The sequence below is a fragment of the Cladophialophora carrionii genome (assembly GCF_000365165.1).
Source record: "Cladophialophora carrionii CBS 160.54 unplaced genomic scaffold supercont1.4, whole genome shotgun sequence".
Lineage (NCBI taxonomy): Eukaryota > Fungi > Ascomycota > Eurotiomycetes > Chaetothyriales > Herpotrichiellaceae > Cladophialophora > Cladophialophora carrionii.
The window spans coordinates 3,095,768-3,117,463 of record NW_008481829.1 but is presented as its reverse complement, the minus strand read 5'-3'; the positions used below and the strand labels follow the sequence as shown (position 1 = coordinate 3,117,463).

General features: G+C 53.7%; 10 protein-coding genes across 10 annotated transcripts; 6 read left to right on the top strand and 4 right to left on the bottom strand.

Annotated features, from left to right (window-relative positions):
* Positions 1–511: 511 nt before the first annotated feature.
* G647_05790 (uncharacterized protein) lies at positions 512–2,274 on the bottom strand (the record flags this gene model as incomplete). Its single annotated transcript, XM_008730116.1, has 2 exons — positions 512–2,143; positions 2,197–2,274. 2 exons carry the CDS (start codon positions 2,272–2,274, stop codon positions 512–514), a joined length of 1,710 nt encoding a protein of 569 aa, XP_008728338.1.
* A 1,614-nt stretch (positions 2,275–3,888) lies between these two features.
* G647_05789 (uncharacterized protein) lies at positions 3,889–5,647 on the bottom strand (the record flags this gene model as incomplete). Its single annotated transcript, XM_008730115.1, has 5 exons — positions 3,889–4,062; positions 4,143–4,637; positions 4,709–4,948; positions 5,003–5,369; positions 5,433–5,647. The coding sequence occupies 5 exons, from the start codon at positions 5,645–5,647 to the stop codon at positions 3,889–3,891; spliced, it is 1,491 nt and encodes a 496-aa protein (XP_008728337.1).
* A 1,330-nt stretch (positions 5,648–6,977) lies between these two features.
* Positions 6,978–9,222, bottom strand: G647_05788 (uncharacterized protein; the record flags this gene model as incomplete). Its single annotated transcript, XM_008730114.1, has 2 exons — positions 6,978–9,040; positions 9,126–9,222. 2 exons carry the CDS (start codon positions 9,220–9,222, stop codon positions 6,978–6,980), a joined length of 2,160 nt encoding a protein of 719 aa, XP_008728336.1.
* A 598-nt stretch (positions 9,223–9,820) lies between these two features.
* On the top strand, positions 9,821–11,264 carry G647_05787 (N-acetylglucosamine-6-phosphate deacetylase; the record flags this gene model as incomplete). The annotated part of the gene is made up of 3 exons (XM_008730113.1): positions 9,821–10,168; positions 10,244–10,950; positions 11,015–11,264. The coding sequence occupies 3 exons, from the start codon at positions 9,821–9,823 to the stop codon at positions 11,262–11,264; spliced, it is 1,305 nt and encodes a 434-aa protein (XP_008728335.1).
* Positions 11,265–11,626: 362 nt separating this feature from the next.
* G647_05786 (glucosamine-6-phosphate deaminase) lies at positions 11,627–13,048 on the top strand (the record flags this gene model as incomplete). Its single annotated transcript, XM_008730112.1, has 5 exons — positions 11,627–11,690; positions 11,754–11,902; positions 12,006–12,377; positions 12,470–12,643; positions 12,731–13,048. 5 exons carry the CDS (start codon positions 11,627–11,629, stop codon positions 13,046–13,048), a joined length of 1,077 nt encoding a protein of 358 aa, XP_008728334.1.
* A 908-nt stretch (positions 13,049–13,956) lies between these two features.
* On the top strand, positions 13,957–15,216 carry G647_05785 (uncharacterized protein; the record flags this gene model as incomplete). The annotated part of the gene is made up of 3 exons (XM_008730111.1): positions 13,957–14,483; positions 14,560–14,674; positions 14,755–15,216. 3 exons carry the CDS (start codon positions 13,957–13,959, stop codon positions 15,214–15,216), a joined length of 1,104 nt encoding a protein of 367 aa, XP_008728333.1.
* A 986-nt stretch (positions 15,217–16,202) lies between these two features.
* G647_05784 (uncharacterized protein) lies at positions 16,203–17,798 on the bottom strand (the record flags this gene model as incomplete). The annotated part of the gene is made up of 1 exon (XM_008730110.1): positions 16,203–17,798. The coding sequence occupies one exon, from the start codon at positions 17,796–17,798 to the stop codon at positions 16,203–16,205; it is 1,596 nt and encodes a 531-aa protein (XP_008728332.1).
* Positions 17,799–18,245: 447 nt separating this feature from the next.
* On the top strand, positions 18,246–19,271 carry G647_05783 (uncharacterized protein; the record flags this gene model as incomplete). Its single annotated transcript, XM_008730109.1, has 1 exon — positions 18,246–19,271. The coding sequence occupies one exon, from the start codon at positions 18,246–18,248 to the stop codon at positions 19,269–19,271; it is 1,026 nt and encodes a 341-aa protein (XP_008728331.1).
* Positions 19,272–19,753: 482 nt separating this feature from the next.
* On the top strand, positions 19,754–20,413 carry G647_05782 (uncharacterized protein; the record flags this gene model as incomplete). The annotated part of the gene is made up of 2 exons (XM_008730108.1): positions 19,754–20,284; positions 20,339–20,413. The coding sequence occupies 2 exons, from the start codon at positions 19,754–19,756 to the stop codon at positions 20,411–20,413; spliced, it is 606 nt and encodes a 201-aa protein (XP_008728330.1).
* A 466-nt stretch (positions 20,414–20,879) lies between these two features.
* Positions 20,880–21,170, top strand: G647_05781 (uncharacterized protein; the record flags this gene model as incomplete). Its single annotated transcript, XM_008730107.1, has 1 exon — positions 20,880–21,170. The coding sequence occupies one exon, from the start codon at positions 20,880–20,882 to the stop codon at positions 21,168–21,170; it is 291 nt and encodes a 96-aa protein (XP_008728329.1).
* Positions 21,171–21,696: the final 526 nt, after the last annotated feature.

Here is a 21,696-nt window from a genome sequence, read left to right as displayed (position 1 = left end):
AAAAGAAATTGGCTGAGGCTAGCTCCTGGCCATGAAAGAGAAACAGGAGACGCGCCAGTGACGCACAGCAGTCGCCAGTGAACGACAAGTCAGCGCTCAGTGAAAGAAGGACAAAGCCGTGACGAGCGAAGAACGGGACGCAGTGAGTGTGTGCCTGAGCCAGCGAAGAAGCTCACCAGCATACTCCGTACAGGCCCGTGAAGCCCTACGTCAAGGCTTTTTCCAGCCACAACGAGCTTCACACGTCATGCACTCCACCAGCCTCCCGCCAGCGGCCACCCCCAAATTCCAGCGCCACAACCTCGGCTGCTGGCGTGTCGGGAGATACATCCGTGCAGCCACTCAGGTGGCGCCAGAAGTTCAAGGTTCAAAACTTGGGGCCTTGGATTGTCCAGAGCGTGCGGTTGGCTCAATGTTACTACGGAGGACGTACCCGCAAAAGCAGGCGGCCATCATGATACAGATTGAGATCGAGATTAACATTAACACTGACTATTCTCTCCCTAATCCGTCACAAATGCAAACCATTCTGGCGGCCAACGGGTGTGCTCGAACTCACGTGCAAGCCATGAAAGCCAAAGCCAATCGCACCGTCAACATGTGCCCTTCCGACCTCTGTCATCGTCTTCGCGTCCAGAACAAGTAGGTAGCTCTTCCCTCCTGGCCCGTCGAGAACGACAGACAAGAGCACCCCGCCATCTTCGTCCTCCGACTGAGGATCTGCCACAAATATGGGCTCCCCCGGACTTTGACCATGGACACTCCATCTGAGCGTGGCATGTGTCTCTGCGTCGTACTTGACCAGGCCGTCAACAAATGTGGACTTTCCAGTATCGGATATGCCATACATGTACCGATGCTTCTTGGTGACCATCATGGGGTTGATGATTGGAAGTTCGAACGCGTTCGCCTTGCTGCCCTCGAAATCCAGCATTGCTTGCATATGTTTTGTCTTTGGCGTTGAGGATATACCTGGAAGCCGGTATCGCCGATAGTTGGGAACTGCTGTGGATGGCATAGACTTCCTCGCGGAATGTGCTTGAGGAAGGTCGCTGATGATGTTGTCCAAGTAGAAGTGGTGAAGGACATCCATATTTTCATAGGCGACCAGGTCGCAAATAACGTCGACCGCCCCTTGCTGACTCGTCGAGGGCTCTTCGTAGGCGTTGATGCTGTGGAACGAGAAGAGTGCCTTGGACTCGTAAGAAGCAATGACGCCCTTGCCGCCCTCTTCGGGCGACTTCTTGTCAATGACAAACCAGGTAGTCGACCGCTTGCCATCCCAAGCCATTGCATCAAGCAAGTTGCGCGTCCAGAGAATCGAGGCGCCTCCGGCTTTGTAGTATGAGTTCCAAACACACAATACCACGTAGTTTTTCGTCAAGAAAAGAGAGTGGATGTACGCAGGAGCGTGTTGAAAGGTTGCCAAAATCGAGGTTTTGCCAGTTGACGCCGAAGCACGCCATACCCGATACGTTCCGGTCCGTCCAAAGTCGAGATTGTAGTTGAAAACATCTCCAGTAGCTGGATCCGACTTGGCATGTGCACCGCTCCCTACGCCTGTGAGCGCAGGATGAAGGGTCGCTTGATGCGCTACCCCTATCGGTTCGAGGGTTTCCGGGTCCAGGAATTGCAACATGTTCGCGTCAGTCTTGTTGCAGAGGGTCATCCCATCCCTAGCATCACGGGGACGGTCAGTCTTGTGGCCGTCCCTCGACAAGCCGGGGAAATTGGCCGACATTGTCACGCCGACGTTGACCTCATTTGGTTTTGGTTCGGGCTGCGCTGGCTGGAAAACAGCCTGCATTTTCTGGAAGAAGGACTTGCACGGATCATACCGCGCGGCAAATGTGAATCCGTCGAGCTTGCCTGTCTTCCTGATCTTTTCGATGAGTCCATCGCTAGTCAAGCGCGAATTATAAGTGACCCGAGCTTTGGCACCTGGCTGTGGCGGGTGGATCTGGAAGCGGTGGACTTGCGAGAAATTGTCAAACCAGTGGTTGACTTTGAAGTCTGCATCTTTGGATGTGCGGATCGTCCTGGGTCCTAGACCGGTGCGGAACAGCGTACCCGCCGCATACGCTGGGATATCTCCTTCGACCCTTAACTCGACTGGGGTCCTCTCCTCGTAGTGTGTATCGAACTGACAATGTCAACATTAGGTCAGAGCCGACCCCCAGACAGGATCATACATACCCCTAGCGTGTTCGGCCAGTCATTGTAGTGTAATGTGGGAGCGACCTTCGCGCCAGCTAGAGATCCTGCGTCACCCATTTCGACCTGATCTAGATCAATGAGAGAAGCGATCCCAGCTGAAGAGATTCTGTTACGGGTGAGGTTTAGTCTGGAGCACCTTTGCCTCGATGTATTGCCGACTCTGTAGCAGATCATAGCATGCAGGTGGTGCTTGCGTACATATGTTTGACATCCCAACCCTTATATCTAGGTGTTGCAAACCAAGTGAGATCGGCGTCCTGCTTTGAATCTCTCCGTGGCTCAACCCATAAGGACGTAAAACAGGAGCGTATATGGAAAGTACTCACCAACAACGAATTGAACTTCAACGAAATGACCAAAAGGGTAGGAAGCGCGAGGCTGTGATGAATGCAGCCTCGTTGATATGCTTACGGCCGAGAGACCTAGCGACCTTGCCAAATGAGTGCCCTCTGCACGAGGTCTCAATGATCCAGAAGAGATGGCACGGTGGGAATACTGACTTCAATAATCCGAGAGACAATACAGGTGGACTCAATCAGGGAAGGATTTGCAGCTAGTATGCTAGAGGAGAATGCGCCGCCGATGCCCCAGGAGAGTCAATACGGTTCCACTGTAGGCCACTTCTTCATAACTTCCAGGATACTCGAAGGCTTGCTAGATATCATAAGCGCCCTGCGCCGTACTCATAGAATATTGAGAAGGCCCCGAATTTTCGGTGTGAAGCGATTTGTAGCTCGCGCCATCGAAGAGTAGATGATGGCAGTGGTTTGGATTCTGTATATTCTCTGTGACGGATGAAGCTGAGATTACAGTAAAACTGGAGTCAGAAGTGACGCTCAGCCCCTCCCACGTGACTGCCAACCAAGGCAGATGCAGGTGCAACAGTAGAGGGAGGGCGTTCCGACCCACCTGTGCCCTCGAAGCTGGCGCCGAAGTTCGATCACACTCGAGCTTGCGGTCCATCACCTGGCGTGTCGTGAATGCAGGACGGTGGACAGGCTGCTGTGAATAAGGGAGAGTGCGCGAGCTCGAAGTTCAAAGGCACAGTTGCAAAGATAAGTTTACCAACTGCTCGCGCCTCACCCCGGATTCGGACGGGGGTGATGCTGCCCTGTGCTCAACCCCGGCCCTCGTGAGCCAGGGTGACAGGGGCTGGAGGGGCCAGCGATCGCCCGTGTCACACCAGTCGTGGGGGGAACGGGGTACGCCTGGCGCCTAGCCTCGGGCTCGCCCAGGGCGAGGTCGACTCTTCGCCTTTTAGGCACCGTTTTAAAGGCTCCAACTTTGTCCAATGAAAACGTGGTAGTTTATAAAAGCAGCGTCATTAACCCGTGACTCCTTCTACGTAGGATTGTTACCACCATATCGTAACTGAGGCAAAAGATATAGTGAGAAGGTACCCAAGGAGCTCCCTTCGCTGCCAACGTAATTCACCAGAAAATGACTACGGAGTACATAGCGGAAAACGACACAGGTCGTTCATCAATATGCGCAGGCCTCCTCAATACAGCTTATGCGCAACCGCCACAGCCATTCATCTACATTATGAAAAAGTTATTACCGTTAAAATCCGAGTTTCGATATTACCTTACCCACATGGTTCTACCGGCCGTATCTACAGTAGGATGTCCCGACGCGCCTTGGCGGATCTTCCAGCAGAGCCTGACCCAGCTAAGCCTTCTCCGTTGCAAAAGCAGGCTCCACGTCGGCCGCGACCTCGTCGGCAAATTCAAGGTCGGCCTCCAGGCTGGTCTCGGGTGTGATCTTGAACCAGATCAGTGGGAATGCAAAGACCAGGCCGCCCAACAAAAGACCCCACGCGATCCCGAACATGGCATTGTAAGACTGTGGCGACGACTCGTGTCAGCGAAACAAACCTGTTTTTCTTTCGTCTGTTGGGGAACCAGGAAAATGTGTGCACTCACCACCGCCAGTGTATCCAGTCGGTACACAATGGCACTACCCGCACTCTGGATGGATTTGTAGAACCCGACGTACATGGCCAGTTTGCGAGCGCTGTTGGAAAGAGAGCCCATGTACCAATAGATCGACGTCTGCCACGCGGCATCGTAAAAGCCCCAAAAGATGTAGAGCACGAAGAGACCGCCGTAGCCGGAGCTGCTCCAGTCCATCCGCGCATCCGCCGTCGGTTTGACATCGCTCCGAGACCAGTGACTCTGATGCTTCAGCGCACCTCCCCAGATGGCCAGAGTCAGGAGCAACAACGCCACCCAGCAGACACGGGCGCGCACGGGCCGCGAGAACCGGGTCCAGTCGAGAGCAAACCCGAAAACGAATGAGGCCACAATCTGCATGGCCCAATAGATGACATTGTTGAGTGACCGAGTTCGAGCATTGAAGATGGCCAGGTTGAAGTCATTGAACTGGTAGGTGTAGAACCAGTTTGAGGACAGAAACATCTAGCGATCCCCAACGCATCATCGGGTCAGCAACTTGTCTCCAGTCTTCTACAAGGAGCAGGCTGGCATACCGGAAAGAGGAGGACCACGAAGTAGTCCGTCCGCAACAGCTCCCAGAGGCCCAAAAATTCGGTTTTCCAAGAAGGGTGTTTCATCAAGATCACGCGACTGCCGTCTGGACGAACGACCTTCTTGGCAGGCAATATACAGAGCCCGACGATCCCGCCAGCAAACATCAGGACAGCAAAGGCGGCATATGTGGCGTCTCCCACACTACTACCCGAGCCATGGATCGTCTGACCGAGCGGGATCTGAAGATCACCCAGTCAGCAACGCAGATATCCTAAAGCGAGGTATTGCCGTACCAAAGCGCCGATGACCGCCCCCATGTTGAAAATGGCCCAGTTGAGGCTGATGTATTTGCCTTTCTGACTCTCATGGGGATAGGCGAGAAGGATGGCTCCTTGAGCCGTCCATAGCAAGGCAGCAGTAAAGCCAGCCAAGGCGCCCGCGAAGATGACAAAACCGGAATTGCCGGTGTGGTTGTAGCAAATGTACGAAAGCACTGAGGTGGTATAGCCGATGCCGGCAGAGGCCAGTCCCCATCGCGACCCAATGATGTTGATAATCGAGCCCGAGAAGAAGGCGAAGAAGGCAAATGAACAGTAGGTGGCCACAGTGGCGTTGTTGGCCACGGTCGGGTCCAGCTGCCCACCTCCACCAAGTCCGGACCTGTTCGACGGTCAGTTCCAGGTCGTAGGTTGGGCTTAAAACAAGAAGAGGTGAGGACAGTACAGTGCATTACTCATCCCCGGTAGCAGGAAAAGGCAGAACGACAAGAGCAAGATTTGTGACAACGGCGAGGCATAGTATGTCAACGTCCACGCTCCGATTTTACTCCGACGATAGATCCAACCATCAAGTCCTTCTGGAGGCACGTTCTCGGCATTGCCTGTGACCGCAGCGCCGGCTATCACGCTGGTATCGGGATTTTTCTCCACGTCAGCCATGGTGTGGAGCCTTGACGGGTGAGTTATGAGGCTTATAGGTTGCGTTGTTTTATTATTGAGGGCCAAGGGACAAAGAAAGCCCCAGTGAAGCGGCTGGAGTCAGAAGCTGGGTCTGCCAGTCTTTGCAAAGCAACATCCTCTCGGGAATGGAGGAAATGCACCAGATCATATATCGTCGTTGAACTCTTTAGCCACCTTGGGCTGCTGTTTCCCGCAACCCGCTTGACCACAAAACGCGGGCTCCGCGATCTACCCGGTCTAAGATAAGCTGGTAGCACGGCCTCGATGCGACTGCTAGAAGCAATCATCACGCGACACAATTCGACAAGGGTCATAGTTGACGGGAGCGATGCTGGAAGCTGGTTTACGGAATGTGGAGGCGTGGCAGCGTAGCACAAGTGGAGACACGGGCGAGAGGCCCTATCGTGGTGATAAGGTCTAGCCAGGAGTGACCGCTGAGTAGCGACTAGTTACTGTCAGTCAGTTGATAACAGGAAAATGACAGGAAATTTACAAGCAATACAGGCCTCTGCAAAGTAAACGTTGAAGGTTTGCCAATGATAGATCGTCTATCGAGAACCTACACCAGACCTAAGGGGCCATCATAAGAGCATCAGCGACGTCTCTACTAATTTCTGCATACTCGCTGTCTGCCTCGAATCCCAGCTCGAGGAGACTGCGAGACACAATTCCTCTGGGAACCTGGAAATTGGAGTCCGTCAGCATCGGACACGTTCATAGAATAAAGGGAGTTTCGAATTCGGAAACACATACTCGGCTGGATATACACGTTTCACATCCCTGGCGGTCCAATTCACGAAGCGCGAATACGGACATTCTCTGAATAATATCTCGGAGGTCAGACCCCGAGCTTGTAGTTGACTGTTCAGGACTCATCACAAGAGCGGACAACATGCCACCGGATGGAGGACCCATGGCGACCTCGCAACAGAGCGATGCAAGCCGCGGACCTTTTGTGTGGAGTAGCATTGACCCGACAATCCGCTGGGAGATGATCTCACGTGCCAGAACCAATGCACAGTCTTGCCTTCGAGAAGATGAGTGGAGACGATATAGGCTCTCAACGAGGGGATCGGCTGGCGTTCCACGCCCTCGCAGATGCGAACAAAGGTCATCGGACATATTCCAGTTGTAGCTGATCTGAACGTCCAACTCGAGAGATGAATCCTGTGAAATGTGAGATACATTTTCCCAACAAGCTTTGATATTTTTCATTTTCAGCGTAACGAGATGCCGGTGAGTGGTAGCAGGCCCGACCTTCCAGCCTCTGCACGGTGTTAGAGATTTACCTCACATGTAAGGTCGCCACCTACAGGTTTTCCAGCCACTTTTTGGCATAGTCGTTTGCTGGCGTCGATGATTTGAGCAACCCTGGGTAGATCCCAAACAGAGGACATCCAACTTGTACAGTGTTTGCGTTAAGGCGATCCCTCAAGAAACTGAGGGTAAAGTTGTACAAGTCTGTTCCAATCGAAAGTCGGCGTTTCGATGCTTCAACCAGAATGAAGTCTAGACAGCTATGGCTGACGCTCTTAAAGTGGTGTAACCTGCAGAGGCCATAGATGGTTTCTGTGCTGGCGTTTCTGACGATGAAATAGTACGTGGCCATGGTTGAAGTAGGTGCGTTTGAGAAGGCGTCTGGACACAAACCTGACAGCCACAGACTTAGCTTCTCAGCTGGGCTCCCCTCGCTCTCGCTCTCGGCCGCCGCTTTCAGGAATACGTATAGTGATGTCAAATCGCGTGTCGGGTCGAATTGTTCGACGAGCCATGTTGGCTGGTGATCTTCTCGGGATTGCACCCGCTTGGGCATCGGATGGCCAGGAGCGCGACCCTCAGCCTTGAGGTTCCCGCAGAGCACGCGAAGGACGCAACTCAGAGATACGGCTGTACAGTCATAAATCGCCAGATGAGTCCCCCTCCAGCTCCCGATTGGCAAGTCATATGGGGAGCTCAAAGAGAGCAAGACCACTGCTGGGGGCCCCTTGACCGCTTTCTGGCCCCGTTCTCGCAATCTACAGAGGACATTCACATGCCTGGCAAAGGCCGCCTGGTATTGATTGCGAGTCGCATCGGCCACCATGATAATGACAAGATCAGCATCTTCGAGGAGCCGTTCGTGCTCAATCTGCACACCATGGGAGGAATACGAGGTGTGCACAACCTCTCCTACGCCACAGCGAGATAGTGCTTGCCCAAAGGCCTGAAAATACTCTTCACCATACATCGAACCACTGGCAAATTTGCGAGTCTGCAGGGTCAAGGAACTGCCACGCGTACCGTGCGAAAGGCTGGATTGGGGTTGTCCAACCCTCAGGAGCGGTGTGAACAGCGCGATTTTACTGCGTGTAGGCAACGTCTGAGTGAGCGGAATGACTGGGGGATCATCTTGCAAGATCGTCATCGATTGCTCGTAGACTCTGAGTGCGAGCTGTCGGTGCTCAGCACGCAGGCTTTCGAGATGCTGGAGGCCCAAAGGTTGAAGCGCTTGTTGCCAGTTTGTGTATTTATTCTTCATCGATGATATTCTCAATGCCTTTTCTTCCACTCTGCTTGCGGGGACGGTCTTATTATCAAGTGCCAGCGACAAAGACGCAAACGCCTCGAGCTGCATGGGGAACGACCGGCATACATTGATCATGTCGCACCCTGCGCTAAGGCCCATGACGGTGGCTTGACCCACGCCGACGCTCTGTGCGATGCCATCCATCTCCAGACATTCTGAGATGATGACACCTTCATAGCCGAGTTGCCCGCGCAAAAGTTCGGTGAGGACTTTTTTCGACAGGCAAGCATGCATCAATTTCGGCCCCATGGATGAAATGGCACATCCTGCGGCGGCAATACCATCAACCCCATCGTGAATCGCCTGTTCGAATGGGACTATGATGGACTGGCGCAGTTGCTCAAGGCTGGTAGAAATCACCGGAACCTTAGCAACGGATTCGTCAATCTCAAGACTGCCTCCAAGAGGGAAATGCTTCGCACAGCACGCCACATGGGCATCTCGACAGCCTCTGATGAAGTTAGAACCCAGCTTCGCGACCAGATGTGGATCATCTCCGAAGGACCGTGTTCCCAATCCCGGGACCGTCCTATCAAGGATGACATCCAGTGCCGGGCCTAAAAGCCAGTTCACGCCGATGGCCGACAATTCTCTTGCAGTGGCATGTCCGACGAGATAGGCATTCTCCTTGGAGTTTGTTGCAGCAATGGCCATCGACGAGGGAAATTGCGTGATATGAAGCTCATCGGTGATGGAATTCACCAGACCGTTTTCCTGATCGAGCGCAATCAGCAAGGGCTGCTCATGGCCCGATCTATGCGCAATAATCTGCAAGTCTCGAATGAGGCGGAGCCCTTGTTCGGCAGCTGATCAACCTGCAATTAGTCTTTCCGGCCATTCCAGAGGCTCCGGTGATGAGGGAGCACGGTCCGGCGGCAGCAGAACACTTACAAACGAAGTTTTTGGCATTGAGCAAGATTGTCCCAAGGCGGTATTCTTCAATGAGGGTGCGTATGTGCGGATTCACCTCGGTGCCATCAAATCCCATCATAAACAGTGATCCCACGGTGCTGTTAAGGTTGAGTATCCTGAGAAATGGTTCAAAAGCGCACCGACTCACGATTTGAGGACTGGGTTCGGCTGCGCAACTGGCCGCTCCATGTCGGTCGCCCTATCTCCTTGTCGCGAGAGTCCGCCAGTAGAGACGCTTCTGAGTTGGGTGACATGCTCTATATGAACGATAATTCTCAGACACGTCAAAGGTCCTGCTGCAGGACCGGGTCAAGCGATGTTGATGAAACTGCCTTCAGTCGACGAGAAACGCGCACGTGACTCGGCTGAAGTCTTGGCCATATCACATGACCGGTCAGGCTGATACTGTCATTACAAAAATCATACGTGTCAAAATACCAGGTAGGGGGGGTCCAGGTATGGGTATCTGCTCTCGATGCAACGTCTATTGAGAGTTTCATTGGGCAAATCGTAAACCACAGTGTTCTGGCTCATGGTGCTGCAGATCCGAGAAGCATTTCAACTCTATATCTCTCTATCAGGAGAGCCTCACGGTCAAATACTGGCCGAAGGACGAGGAACTATCTTGTATCTTCCACCTTCCACTACAACCCTCTATAACCAACACTGAGACGATGCACGAGCCTCTCATACATTTCACAAGGTGTGTGCTGGCGAAGAACGGCCAGGAGGTAGAAGAGGACCTTTACATATCGCAATCGACAGGTAAGATCGTCGAAGGAGCGTCTCGAGATGGTCCCGTTTTCGTTGAGGACCTTGGGGGTCGCATAGTTGCTCCCGGACTGATCGAGGTCCAACTGAACGGGGCCATGGGCTTCAACTTTTCCGAGGTCCCAGAGTCTGACATTGAGATGGAAGAATATGCGAAGTCATATACCAAGACCTGTCAAGGCCTCATCAAAACGGGGGTGACCTCATTTCTTCCAACGGTGACCACTGCTCCATCGGACATCTTCAAACGCGTATGTGGACGTTTCCAACGGGAATTTGGGACCTTGACTTTGCCATACAAACCCATTCTAACATACGTTGCCCAGGTTCTACCATATCTCGCTCCTAACGGTCACCTAAGAGACCCGTATGTTGGGTCCGAGTCCTTGGGTGCTCACTGTGAGGGGCCTTTCATCAGTGCCTCTCGAAAAGGTGCTCATGTGGAGAAGCATCTACAGAGCGTGGAAAACGGATGGGAGAGCATCCTGCACTTCTATGGACCGGAGAACTTTCTTCCAATGCCCTATGCGTCCGTGAAAGACGAGTTGGCTACCACCCGAGCCGCTACTATCAAAAAGCTGACCGTGGCCCCCGAGCTCGAGGGCATGGTTGATGCGATAAGGCATCTTACACAGGAACGCCAAATTTGCTGCTCCATTGGCCACACTGCAGCGACGTATGAAGTCGGCCTTGAGGCTGTCCGAGCCGGAGCCACGATGATTACGCATTTATTCAATGCCATGGAACCCCTACTCCACCGCAGTCCAGGCATTCCAGGTCTGATCGGGGCACCCGAGACGGACCTTGAAAACAACAGGCCATCCTTCGGCTTGATCGCCGACGACGTTCACGTGTCCCCGAGCTGCGTGAGGACAGCTTGGGCTGTCCACGAGAAAGGCTGCATCCTGACCACGGATGGCACGGCTGCGACTGGTATCGAGCTTCCGGATGGTGTGTACCCGTGGAAAGCACGACGTCTGGAGAAGAGAGGGAGAAGGATGTTCTTGGAAGGGACAGATACCATTGCTGGAGGGTAGGTCGCCTGTGTTCTGACTAGATTTACGTCTTCTCTCTGCTGACCGTTGTCTCTGAAAAAGAACGACGACTCTGTTGCAGTGTGTATCGAATCTCATTCGTTGGACAGGTATTGGAGCTGCCCGGGCTCTCGAGACGGTGACGACGAATCCCGCCCACTTTCTGGGTTGCTCAGAAAGCAAGGGAAATCTGAGGCCCGGCGCTGATGCAGACCTGGTCGTTCTTTCTTGGGGAGACGTGGACGGTGCCAGGGAATTGCAGGTGGATCAGGTGTGGAAATTTGGCTGGAAAGTATATGACCGAAACCCTTGATAGCGAGCATGGTTAGATTAGAGTTCCCGTGTGTTGGTTTCCAGCGCTGGGGAGCATAACATGCTCCACTAGGGAATCCTTGGTAGAGGCAACGTTACACCACCCGGGCCGCCAGGCTTGCCACCAAGAGATACCCGAGACCTGGTTGGAAGAGCTGCATGGACCTGAACGCTGATATGAGCATCTCAGATGATAGTTGGCGTTCGGTTCGGACCCGTGCTCTCAGGCCTATTGGGTAGGGAGCATAAAGTATTCTTAGCACACCTAAGAGAGCAGCACGGGGAGTCAGCAATCACTTTGGAATTCTTCACGGTTGTCTCTACTGGTTAATATAGAGAAAATAGCAGTCTATGTTGCAGACTATGAGGCTGATTGTCCGAGATACGGTTGAGGGGGCCTCAGAGTATGTGGCCTGGTATATCCTGCGTGAGTTCGATCTTGCTATTGCAGCTCTCCCTCCATGCCCATGGTTCTGATCTGGGTTATCAGAACGGATCAACCGCGCCTGTCCGAGCAAGCAGAACCCATTTGTTCTGGGCCTTCCGACAGGGACCAGTCCTCTCGGTATCTACGCCTGTCTGATCGACTTCTTCAAGAAGGGGCTTGTCAGCTTTCAGCATGTCGTCACCTTCAATATGGTATAGCCCTTGAACTCTCCCATTGCCTCAAGTGAAGCCATAACAATGCCATGGAGACCGTTTGATCAACTATTTCAGGCTAACCTACGTCTGTTTTTGGCAGGATGAATACGTGGGTATTCCCCGTGACCATCCCCAGAGCTATCATTCCTTCATGTTCCAACACTTTTTCGACCACATTGACATCAACCCCGAGAACATTCACATCCTGAACGGTAATGCCCCGGACCTTCAAGCGGAATGTCAGGCTTTTGAGGAAGCCATCGTCCGAGCTGGTGGCATCGATCTCTTTCTCGGGGGGATGGGCGCCGATGGCCACATTGCATTCAACGAACCAAGATCCAGCCTCGCTTCTCGAACGCGAGTGAAAACACTTGCCCGAGACACGATCAGAGCCAACTCGAGGTTTTTCGGAGACGATGAGAGCCAGGTACCCATTCGTGCGCTCACGGTCGGCGTGCAGACTGTAATGGACGTGAGTCATATTCCCCCGAAGCCTTTGCAAGAATGACGTGGAAAAGTAGCCTCAGGCATGTCGGGCTGAATCTTGGATTCTCGATCACTTAGGCACGCGAAGTGGTTATCATTGCCACTGGAATCCACAAGTCGGTGGCATTGCAGCGGTGCATCGAATCGGGCGTCAGTCACATATGGACACTGTCCTGCTTGCAGATGCACCCGCGAGCCATGGTGGTCGTCGACGAAGACGCAACAATGGAACTCCAGGTGAAGACTGTCAAGGTACGTCCCAAGGTATCTGTGCAACTCAGCGGTGATCCGCCATCTTGTCCGTCTCATCCACACGGCTAACGCTCACCCGGGGAGCAGTATTTCAAAAGTGTTGAGAATGTCGACAACGAGAACACTCTGGTCGCCACGTCGGACATGGCCAAAACAGACCAATTCGAATCGTCTCGAACGACCAAAATGACAGCCGATCCGAGTCCAGCCATCCAAGTAGACGCTTCAACGGACCAGGCGTCCCCGGTGACCGATCATCGTCTAGCAAATGGCTTTCTTCTCAACAGATCTGAACTTCTCCTGCCTCCACCGGACCGACCGAATCGTACCGCGTCGGTCAGCCCCGAGCTGATCCCCGATCGAATGGCATCGCGGATTGCGCTGACTTTGCCCTCCCGCGCCTGAATGCACATTCAACACGGCCCCGTATCCTGGCGGTGCGAGTCCTTTGTGGTGAGATACATGCTCAAAGCTCCATGACCATGGTATCCAAATGTTCCGTCAGACCGGGATTTGAACCTGTCCAACAAACCATGCGTAAAAGGTCTCCAGCTGGCCCAGTGTCACTGTTGGCCGTTCGGTCAGCATCTAAAGCACCAGGGAGGTGGCGTGCTATCGCGAATCCTCGGCACGCGATGCTCGACCAAGAAGAAAATTATTGGGTTAGCAGCAACAGGCCAGCCTGGTGGATCCGTCGCATCTATTGACTAGTGTGGCAGCGTTACACACGATCTCCACACTTGGTAGCAGAGGGCAGATAAGCCTCGTTCGTCCATTGAGCCCCTCATGCTGCGGATATGGCTCTCTACAAGTAGTTAGGGTTACACGTTCATGTGGGGATCCATGTACGGGGTGTCAGGAGGGCCTTTTACTGCATGCGAAAGAGTACGATCAGGGTCGAATAGTTACAGTAGGTCCCATGTCATGTCTTGTCGCATTCGTGAACGTTCGGCAAGTGGATTCCAATCCCCGTGTGATTGCCGTTCACGACGTGTCCTTCTTTGCACGAAAGTCCTAGCATCTGGCCACGTGGAATCAGGCAGGGGCCGAACTCAACCGGCGGCCCGTGGTCAACACAACTGGAGACATCTGTCAACGGCGCCTAACCCTCCTTGCGGCTTACGACATGCCGAGTCTTTAAAAATGCCAACAGCTGGGACGCACAGAGCCACCCCTAAGGACACGACAACGCCAGGATCGACAACTGTCACCCTCTTGACTAAGAGGGCGTCGTATCTTGAAATCCCAAACGGTCCGGCGGAGTTGGTAGAGAATCCATGATGTCGACTGATTGCTTTGACCCAATATCAGAGATGGACACACCTGAAGGAGCAAGAGGGGACCTCGCTGCGGCCTTCTTTGATGAGGCAATCTCGAGTCTGACGTCGCCATTGACTACGCCCGAGCTCTTCAAATACTCGGAGCTTTTGACTGGATCGCTGCGCAAGAATATGGAGGATGCGACATCTTTGTCCATGTTGCCATCTTTCATCCATGGCTTGCCGACTGGACAAGAAACGGGTCGAGCCATCGCCATCGATATTGGCGGCTCGACGATGCGCTTCGCACTCGTCGAGTTGTACGGGCAGAGGGAGGAGGCCAGCCCGAGTTCGTCAACCCCAGGAGCCAGTCCTGACGACAAACAATATCATCTGCCTCCATCTCAGAGATTGGGTATCATCACGCAACGGCGATGGGAGATCACTCAACGAGTCAAGGAGTTGGATGGGGAGCTCTTCTTCGACTGGATCACGCTGAACGTGAAAGAAGCAATGCTCGAAGCCGGTCTCGACTGCCAGCAAGGGTTTAGGGTCGGTTTGGGGTGGTCATTTCCGTTGGAGTGAGTGTTGCTTCATTATAGGCCAACCCGAACTTTTCTTTTGCTATACACCTGACTGACATGTCGGACCAAACAGGCAGACCAGTCTCAACGACGGCAGGCTGAGGGAGATGGGCAAGGGTTTCAAGATCGGGGTGCAGTTGAAGGGTCGCCGGTTGAAAGAATGCCTGGATTCGGCCTTTGCGAGAAGGGTAGGTCAATCCAGAGAGAAGTCATGTCAGACCTGTAGATTATTGACAGCCAACGCAATCGCTGACCTTTACCGCAACAGCATTTATCGCTCGAACTTGATGCCATCATTAATGACAGCATCGGCCCATTGCTGGCTTTGGCATACACAAAGCCGCGGACTGGTGTGGGCTTGGTCGTAGGAACCGGATTCAACGCCTCGATCAAACTTCCTGCACGGTCACTCACGGCGGAAAAATACGGCCAGCGACCAAGCCGATGGAGAAATTTGGCCGAGCATGTGCTCGTCGACACGGAGCTTTGTGTTACAGGTCGCAACATTTTCCACCAGACGGTGTGGGACGATCAGATCACTGCCCTCTTCCCACGACCGGACTCTTTGGCTCTAGAGCAGTGGGTCGGAGGGTTCTTCATGGCCGAGATTGTTCGACGGATTCTACTCCAGGCCGCCCAAGCCAACCTTTTGTTCGGAGGAAACACACCGGAGAAGTTGCGGCAGGCGCGCATGATCGGACTGGAGGTGTTTGGCGATATCGAGGCGTAGGTGAAGGGCTTACACTGCCCTGGACATCCTCATCCTCTGCGTTTCTATACGCATGGTCAGTCAGCTAACTTATGAATCTTTCTCGACGACAGCGACCACTCGGAAGACTTACAGTTGGGAAAAACATTGCTGTTGACTGCGCTCGATCTTCCCACGGAACCGTCAACCCAAGACATGATATATGTCCGACGCATCTGCCAAGCGGTTTCGACCAGAGCAGCAGCATACGCTGCTGTGAGCATACGATCGCTGGTCACCCTTCAAAGTGCCGAGTATCACCGACTGAGTCTGACAGAGTACTCGTTCCACACGCGTCCTTCGGCCCAGGACGGGCGCCACATCTCGGAGCAGCGTGAGGATGGCACTACCATCGTCGCCTGTCTAGGTTCCGTAATCGAAAAATACCCTGGATTTTTTCACCGTTGCCAGGAGTACGTGGACAGGCTCCACGAATACGAAGGGCGTCCGACAGTCATCCAGCATGGTTTAGAAGGCGAGGACAAGGCCCGGCGGGGCACATCAGCAGGAGGCCGCCGTGCCCAGCTCGAATTGTGTCCAAATTCAAGTCTGACTGGAGCCGCCGTAGCCGCTTTCCAGGCGCGTTACAGCCATGGTCAGAAGTCTGGGCACTCGTGTGCGGATGAAACGCTATCTAGCAGCCCTGGCGTATTGGAAAGCTCATGCGCATCCCAAGATAGAGATGAGAAGAGCAGAAGTCGGGTACTCACAGTGGTTGAACAAGCAAAGCAAGACGCCAATGCATCTAGGTTGGAACATAGTAGTGCAGACGAGAAGAGTGTATCCTCGCCAACATTGACGCTATGGACGAGCCTTAGAAAATGGATTTGCTTCTCCCGAGTGAGGGGCTAAGCTGCTCAGGTGTGCGTCGACATGGCATTGTCCAGGCCTTTGATTCCAATGGTTCTTGGCACATGGAACTTTGCATGGTCCGCGGAGAGCGATGACTCGAAAAGAATGCGCAGTTTTCACACATGCGACCAAATACGGCCAGGGAGGTTCCTTCCCTTCTCGAATGGTGGGCGTATATGGCTTTTCCGTCCTTCTTCGAAGTGACACCACGGATGGTGCCAGAATACGGGATTCACTGGTTCCTGCCAGTTTTGGATACCCACGGGCACATAAGTGTACGACGCAGGCGACGACTGCGAGGCGATGGAGCCAAGAAGGGAGGATGTTGACATAAGAACGTCACTGTTGAAGGCAGCTGGACTGTGACCTGCGACGAGTGACCCGGACGGTGCTCCTATCAGATCGCCAGCCTTGGCTCTGGGCATCGTGTCATCTCCAACAGAATTTGGCGTGGCTAGGGAAGAGTTAGTAGATGTCTGGTTCATCGGCAAGCTCTGGCGTTGCTGAAGCGGGACGTCAATCGCTACATCAGTGGACTGGATGCCCGGTAGAGGCTGTAAATCGTTGTCGGTGATTTCAGTCATATTCTGCTGCCCGAGAGGGCCTGACCCTCCGGGCAGAGGCAGATAAGCGTCGTTGCGACTATTAAAACGGTGCCCACTCAGTGCATGATCATGGTTCGGCACGAGAGTCCCTGTATCACTTGCTGGACATGTTTGGTGAGGAAATGAAGATGATGAGAGGACATTTGGCGAAGCCATATCTGAAATCTGGGAGAAGTCAATCCAGTCCCACATGGCGGGTGAGTATATGACTTGATCGAGTCCCAAGTCATTCTCCGCTATCGTCGAGTCCAACGGAGAGACTGAAGGCGTGCGTTGGTGATTGCTAGCATCTCGCATAGTAGAGGGAGGGAAATTTCTAGCCGCAGAAGGGTTGGCATGGTAGGAGTCAGTGGAAGTTCCGTCTCTTGTCGACGGCCAACTGGTCTGATCTAAATTGACGCCAATGTCTTTGCGAGAAGAGAAATTTTTAGGACTCCTTCCACGAACCGTCAGCGGCATCGAAGCTGTAGCCAGAACTTTGATCTCCGAACCGTCGGCCATGCAGGCCACGATGGTGCAATGGACAACGAATTTTTGGCGTATTTCCTTCCTTCGTCGGCCATTGTTGCTGGTTGCTGAACGAAACTGGAGACGCTCCCAATTGATACGAGCCGTGAACCCGGACGGAGTTTCCTGAAACTCCAAGTCAACGTCCCCCAGGGGCTGTGAGTTGGGAGCGGCATCTGGATTCCTGCTGGAAGCTGATAAGATCGGTACCGGCAGCCAGTCAATAGACTCGACGGCCGAAAGAGACGCCCTCAGATGCGAGACTGCGCGTAGCGGCCTTTCGTGTGCGCTGCCTGAGGTACCAGTGCTGTCGTTGACGGCAATATGGGCGGGATAGCCGCATGCATCGACGCGACCGGCCACTTGGAAGAGATTGCGACGATAGCAGGTCAGTTCGTCTTCCACCGACTGGGTCTCAGGGTCCGTTTCTCGGTTCAGGATAAAGGTGCCATAGAAGCGAACCGTCGTAGAGATGTCTATAGGAGCGTATGTAGCATCGTAGATGGTGACATTGGGTTCAGACGACCGGAACAACAGCTGATGGCTGCTAGAATCGATGGGCTCGTCCAGAACGCCAGCAACGTGGTCTTGGGCATTCATTGGCGGCGAAGTGCCTACGACATTATTGGCATCCTTTTGGCAAAGGTCGGGAGGGTCCAAAGCAAGCGCGGGCGGTTGAGACGCCTGAATATATTAAAGGCGGCAACAAATACAGCCGATCACTCCCGGTGGAGCCTAGCCCGGAGGTCCAGGGAGGGGTGAGCCTGCCGCGAATTAATCACCGCTTCCGCAGATAATGTGTGGACATCTCTACTTGTACAGATAGAGAGGCGTGGGAGAGTGAGCGTCTATAAAAGCGGCACAGTTGAGGTGAGTCGCACGTGACCCCAGGACTCCTCTTCACCCACCAACACGCTCACTCGCTTAATTAGCGAGACCCCTACAGTACACTAAACTCGTCCCCAGTTCTCAAGGATTCGCCTTTCCAACTCCGGTACTCCGTATTTTGTCCGCGTTCATGCGCTCGGCCACACTGGCTTCCATGCGATGGCCGAACCGCATGATCAGGAGATGACTCTGGAGGACGAGTATGACGAGGAAGCCGACAGTGACTTCGAGACAGAAGGCTCAGATGCCGAGGACCCGTCATCTGCCTCCGATGATGAAGGGCATAGCGTCGCAGATGCGCCTGCACGTCCCCACAAAAGACGAAAGACGGAAAAGACACAGGAAGTGTTGATCGCCGAGCTCGATTCAGGCGATGAAGCGACTATTCGAGCGCAGAAGAAGGACCAAAAGAAGGGTGAAAATGCGAAGGGCGCTGCAGCAGAAGACGCCGGAAATCAATCAGAGGAATGGCGGGCTCGCACCCGTGCAATGCGCATAAAGGAGAAGGAGGAGCGAACAAGACGCAAACTAGCATCAAGCAAGGGCAGCACGATCGATGTGGACAAAATATGGGAAGAGATGAACAGGCCGGCGCCGCTCCCTCCACCGCGCATCGAAGATGACGGCGAAGCTGCCAACCAGGCGCAGCAGTCAGGACTCACAGACGACTCCAGAGGACTCAAGATTGTCAGCGGAGATGGCGAGAAGGAGAATCTGCCAGCCAACAACGGGGAAGAGACGATTACAATCAAGAGGACGTACAAGTTTGCCGGTGAAGTGCACGTTGAAGAGAAGACCGTTCTCAGATCGTCAGCAGAGGCTCAGTTGTGGCTTTCTCAGCAGCGGCCTTCAGAAGGCAGCGGCCCAGCAGCTGATGGCAAACTTGTCAGTCGACCACTGCGTAGATTCTCACGCTTTGACCCAAATCTCAGCAACATGGACGCGTACAAAGGCTCTTGGGGTGCCAGAAACACCCAGGACACCAAGTTCAGAGGTCCTAAGCTGAATGTCGTGGAGAAGAGCAAGATGGACTGGGCTGAGCACGTTGATTCTGAGGGTCTGAAAGATGAACTGGATTTGCATGCGAAAGCAAAGGAGGGCTATCTGACGAGAATGGACTTCTTGAGAGAAGTTGAAGAGCGCAGAGATGCTGAAGCCAGGGCTGCAAGATTGCGAGCGCGTTGACCTTCAGAGACTGTCTCTGCCTCTCGTTGTCGGACCTACAAGTAGACTCTTGTCCACAAGGGCGACCTGCACGTCCTATAAAGCCCGCGATGACACTGGTCAGTCCTACTTGACGCGGGTCACTCTTGCCCCGGCGACGTCGACAACTAGTCCACCACCTTCCTCGGCGACGTCAAAGCGAAGTGAAAACAAACTCGGCAACCGCTTCTTGTCGACATCCAGCGTTTTCACCAGGCCAACTTTATTGATCAGTTTCGTTTCCGCTTTGCGAAGGTTCTACCTCAGGCTTCAGTGTCATGGCAAATCGCTCTGCCTGGCGCGCTCCGGAGATGCATGAGCTGAGGCGTCAACCAGCCGAGCCATCCCATCTTACAGATCACTGGAGAACTCACCATCCAGTTGCCCCAAAAGACAAAGGCAAAGCGGTCCTGACAAAGCGAATGGTATCTACCTCTCCTCTAAGAACTATCGATAGAAACAGAATGTCGCCAATCAAGAGGCGCCCTGTCCTATCCGCAACAGCCTCCATCACGTCTAGGACCAGCAGCCTACCGGCCACTCCTCTTGACGAGATACCCGAGACCCTTTGGCCACGAGTTCTCCGCACAGCTACTACTCCCGAGGCGAGCACTCCCGAACTGTCCATCGACGAAATCACATCTACCAGGCTGTCGCTTGACGATCAGGCCATCCTGACCACCCTTCCCAAGAACGGCGATCGGAAAGAGGGACAGTCTCGCCGAGCTGTGTCGAGAACAACTTTTGGGAGCATGTGGGGAGAGAACAATAGCCGATTCAAGAAGATGACCAAGAAATTGAAAAACATACCCAGCGGACTGTTCACTCGCAAGGATCGACGATCGCGGGAAGCTTTGACGCCGACTACCACACGAACAATCCCATCGCCAGAGCCGTCATTGCCACAGCTTGAACTCACCACTGAACTGTACATACCCGCGACTCGCACATCGTCGACTAGTGGGAATTCCGGTCACAGCAAACCGGTGACCTTGGTACGCGGCATGTCTTCAGCATAGCGTGAGCCATTGCTGACCCTTTCTGAGCAGATGGATTATGAATGCAAGCCAAAGGAGTCCGAGTCAGAGTCGCGCCGGGAAGAGATGGCCAAGGTACGACTATAAGACGTAGAGCCAGTTGGACAGACCTAACAGAGTTTTTGAGATATCCTCCCTTATCCGCAAGGATCTCCATGATGCTAGAAACAGAGACTCTATCCGACCGTCTTCACGGTTTGGAATTGCCGAAGTTTGTCAACTCTCTGCTCTTGTGTGCGCCTCTAACCAAGCATCCAGCCAATCCCACCCCATTTTCTCAGAGCACCCACCTACAATAGTAGAGCCTCAGCTTCAGCAGGGAACCTCGCCCAAGTCGCTGAGGACCGACTTCTGCATGGTCCGCGATCTCTGAGAGCCACCTCTCGACAGGCAATCGGCAGGGCAACCTCGGTCGGCAGTGTTGAAGAGATGCGCACTCACGCCTTCGGGAATCGCAGAAACAAGCGACCGAGTTTGTCTGGCTTGTCATTCCATCATAGCTCTGCACCCAGTATCAGTCGGACATCATACTCCACCTGTTGGCCTGTCACACATGCGGGCTCTGTTTCTTCCGTCAGTGCTACTTTGGTGCCCCAGAAGCCGCTTCTCTTCATGGATGGTCCGAACGCAGGCTCCGAATCTCTCTGGAGAGTCTCGGACCCGCAGAACCACCCGTCAGCATCCCCCACAGCACGCCCAGTCTCGAACGGAGTCGCCGCCAGGAACAATCAAGACGGTGCTCCAGCCCCCAGCACAAATTGTACACCAGTTGCGGATCTCGGAGTTGGCTTCGGCGATCTTCCAGACTACATCAAAGTTCCGATCTGTGTTCCCCGAAGGGTAGAGCCACCACGGCGATCTCGACACGCAGCGGAGGAAAACTTGGCCGAAGAAAACCAGGGGTTAGCTCTTCATTCCGAAACGAACATCTCCACTCCGACGTTTTCAGATAGGTCATTTGGGTCGTCACTACAGGCTCAATGGTCGATCCGGTCACATCTTGAGCGTCAAGCCATTGAATGGGAGCAAGAGAAAGAGCATGAGGTGCGTGAAAGCCGAGCTATGGCTCTGTATGCCACTTTGTTCCGAGGAGGTCGTCAGTGAAGCGGAAGGAAGTGGACTGTGTCGTCTAAGCAGAGTGCTTACGGGAATAGTCGCAGCAGTCAACAAGGTCGGATTCTGCCTGCGAGTCGAGCTCTTCCTCCACAAGGACAGGTCGAGCCCAGATTGTGGAACATGTTCAGAACGGTGTACGTGCCTGAGCTGTTAGTCCTCATGTGCACAGGTTGACAGCCTTTCTTTACTGGGACTCAAGTTCTTGATATGTAGAGCTTCTCCCACAAAGACAACCTCAGTGCTTTTCGTTCGGA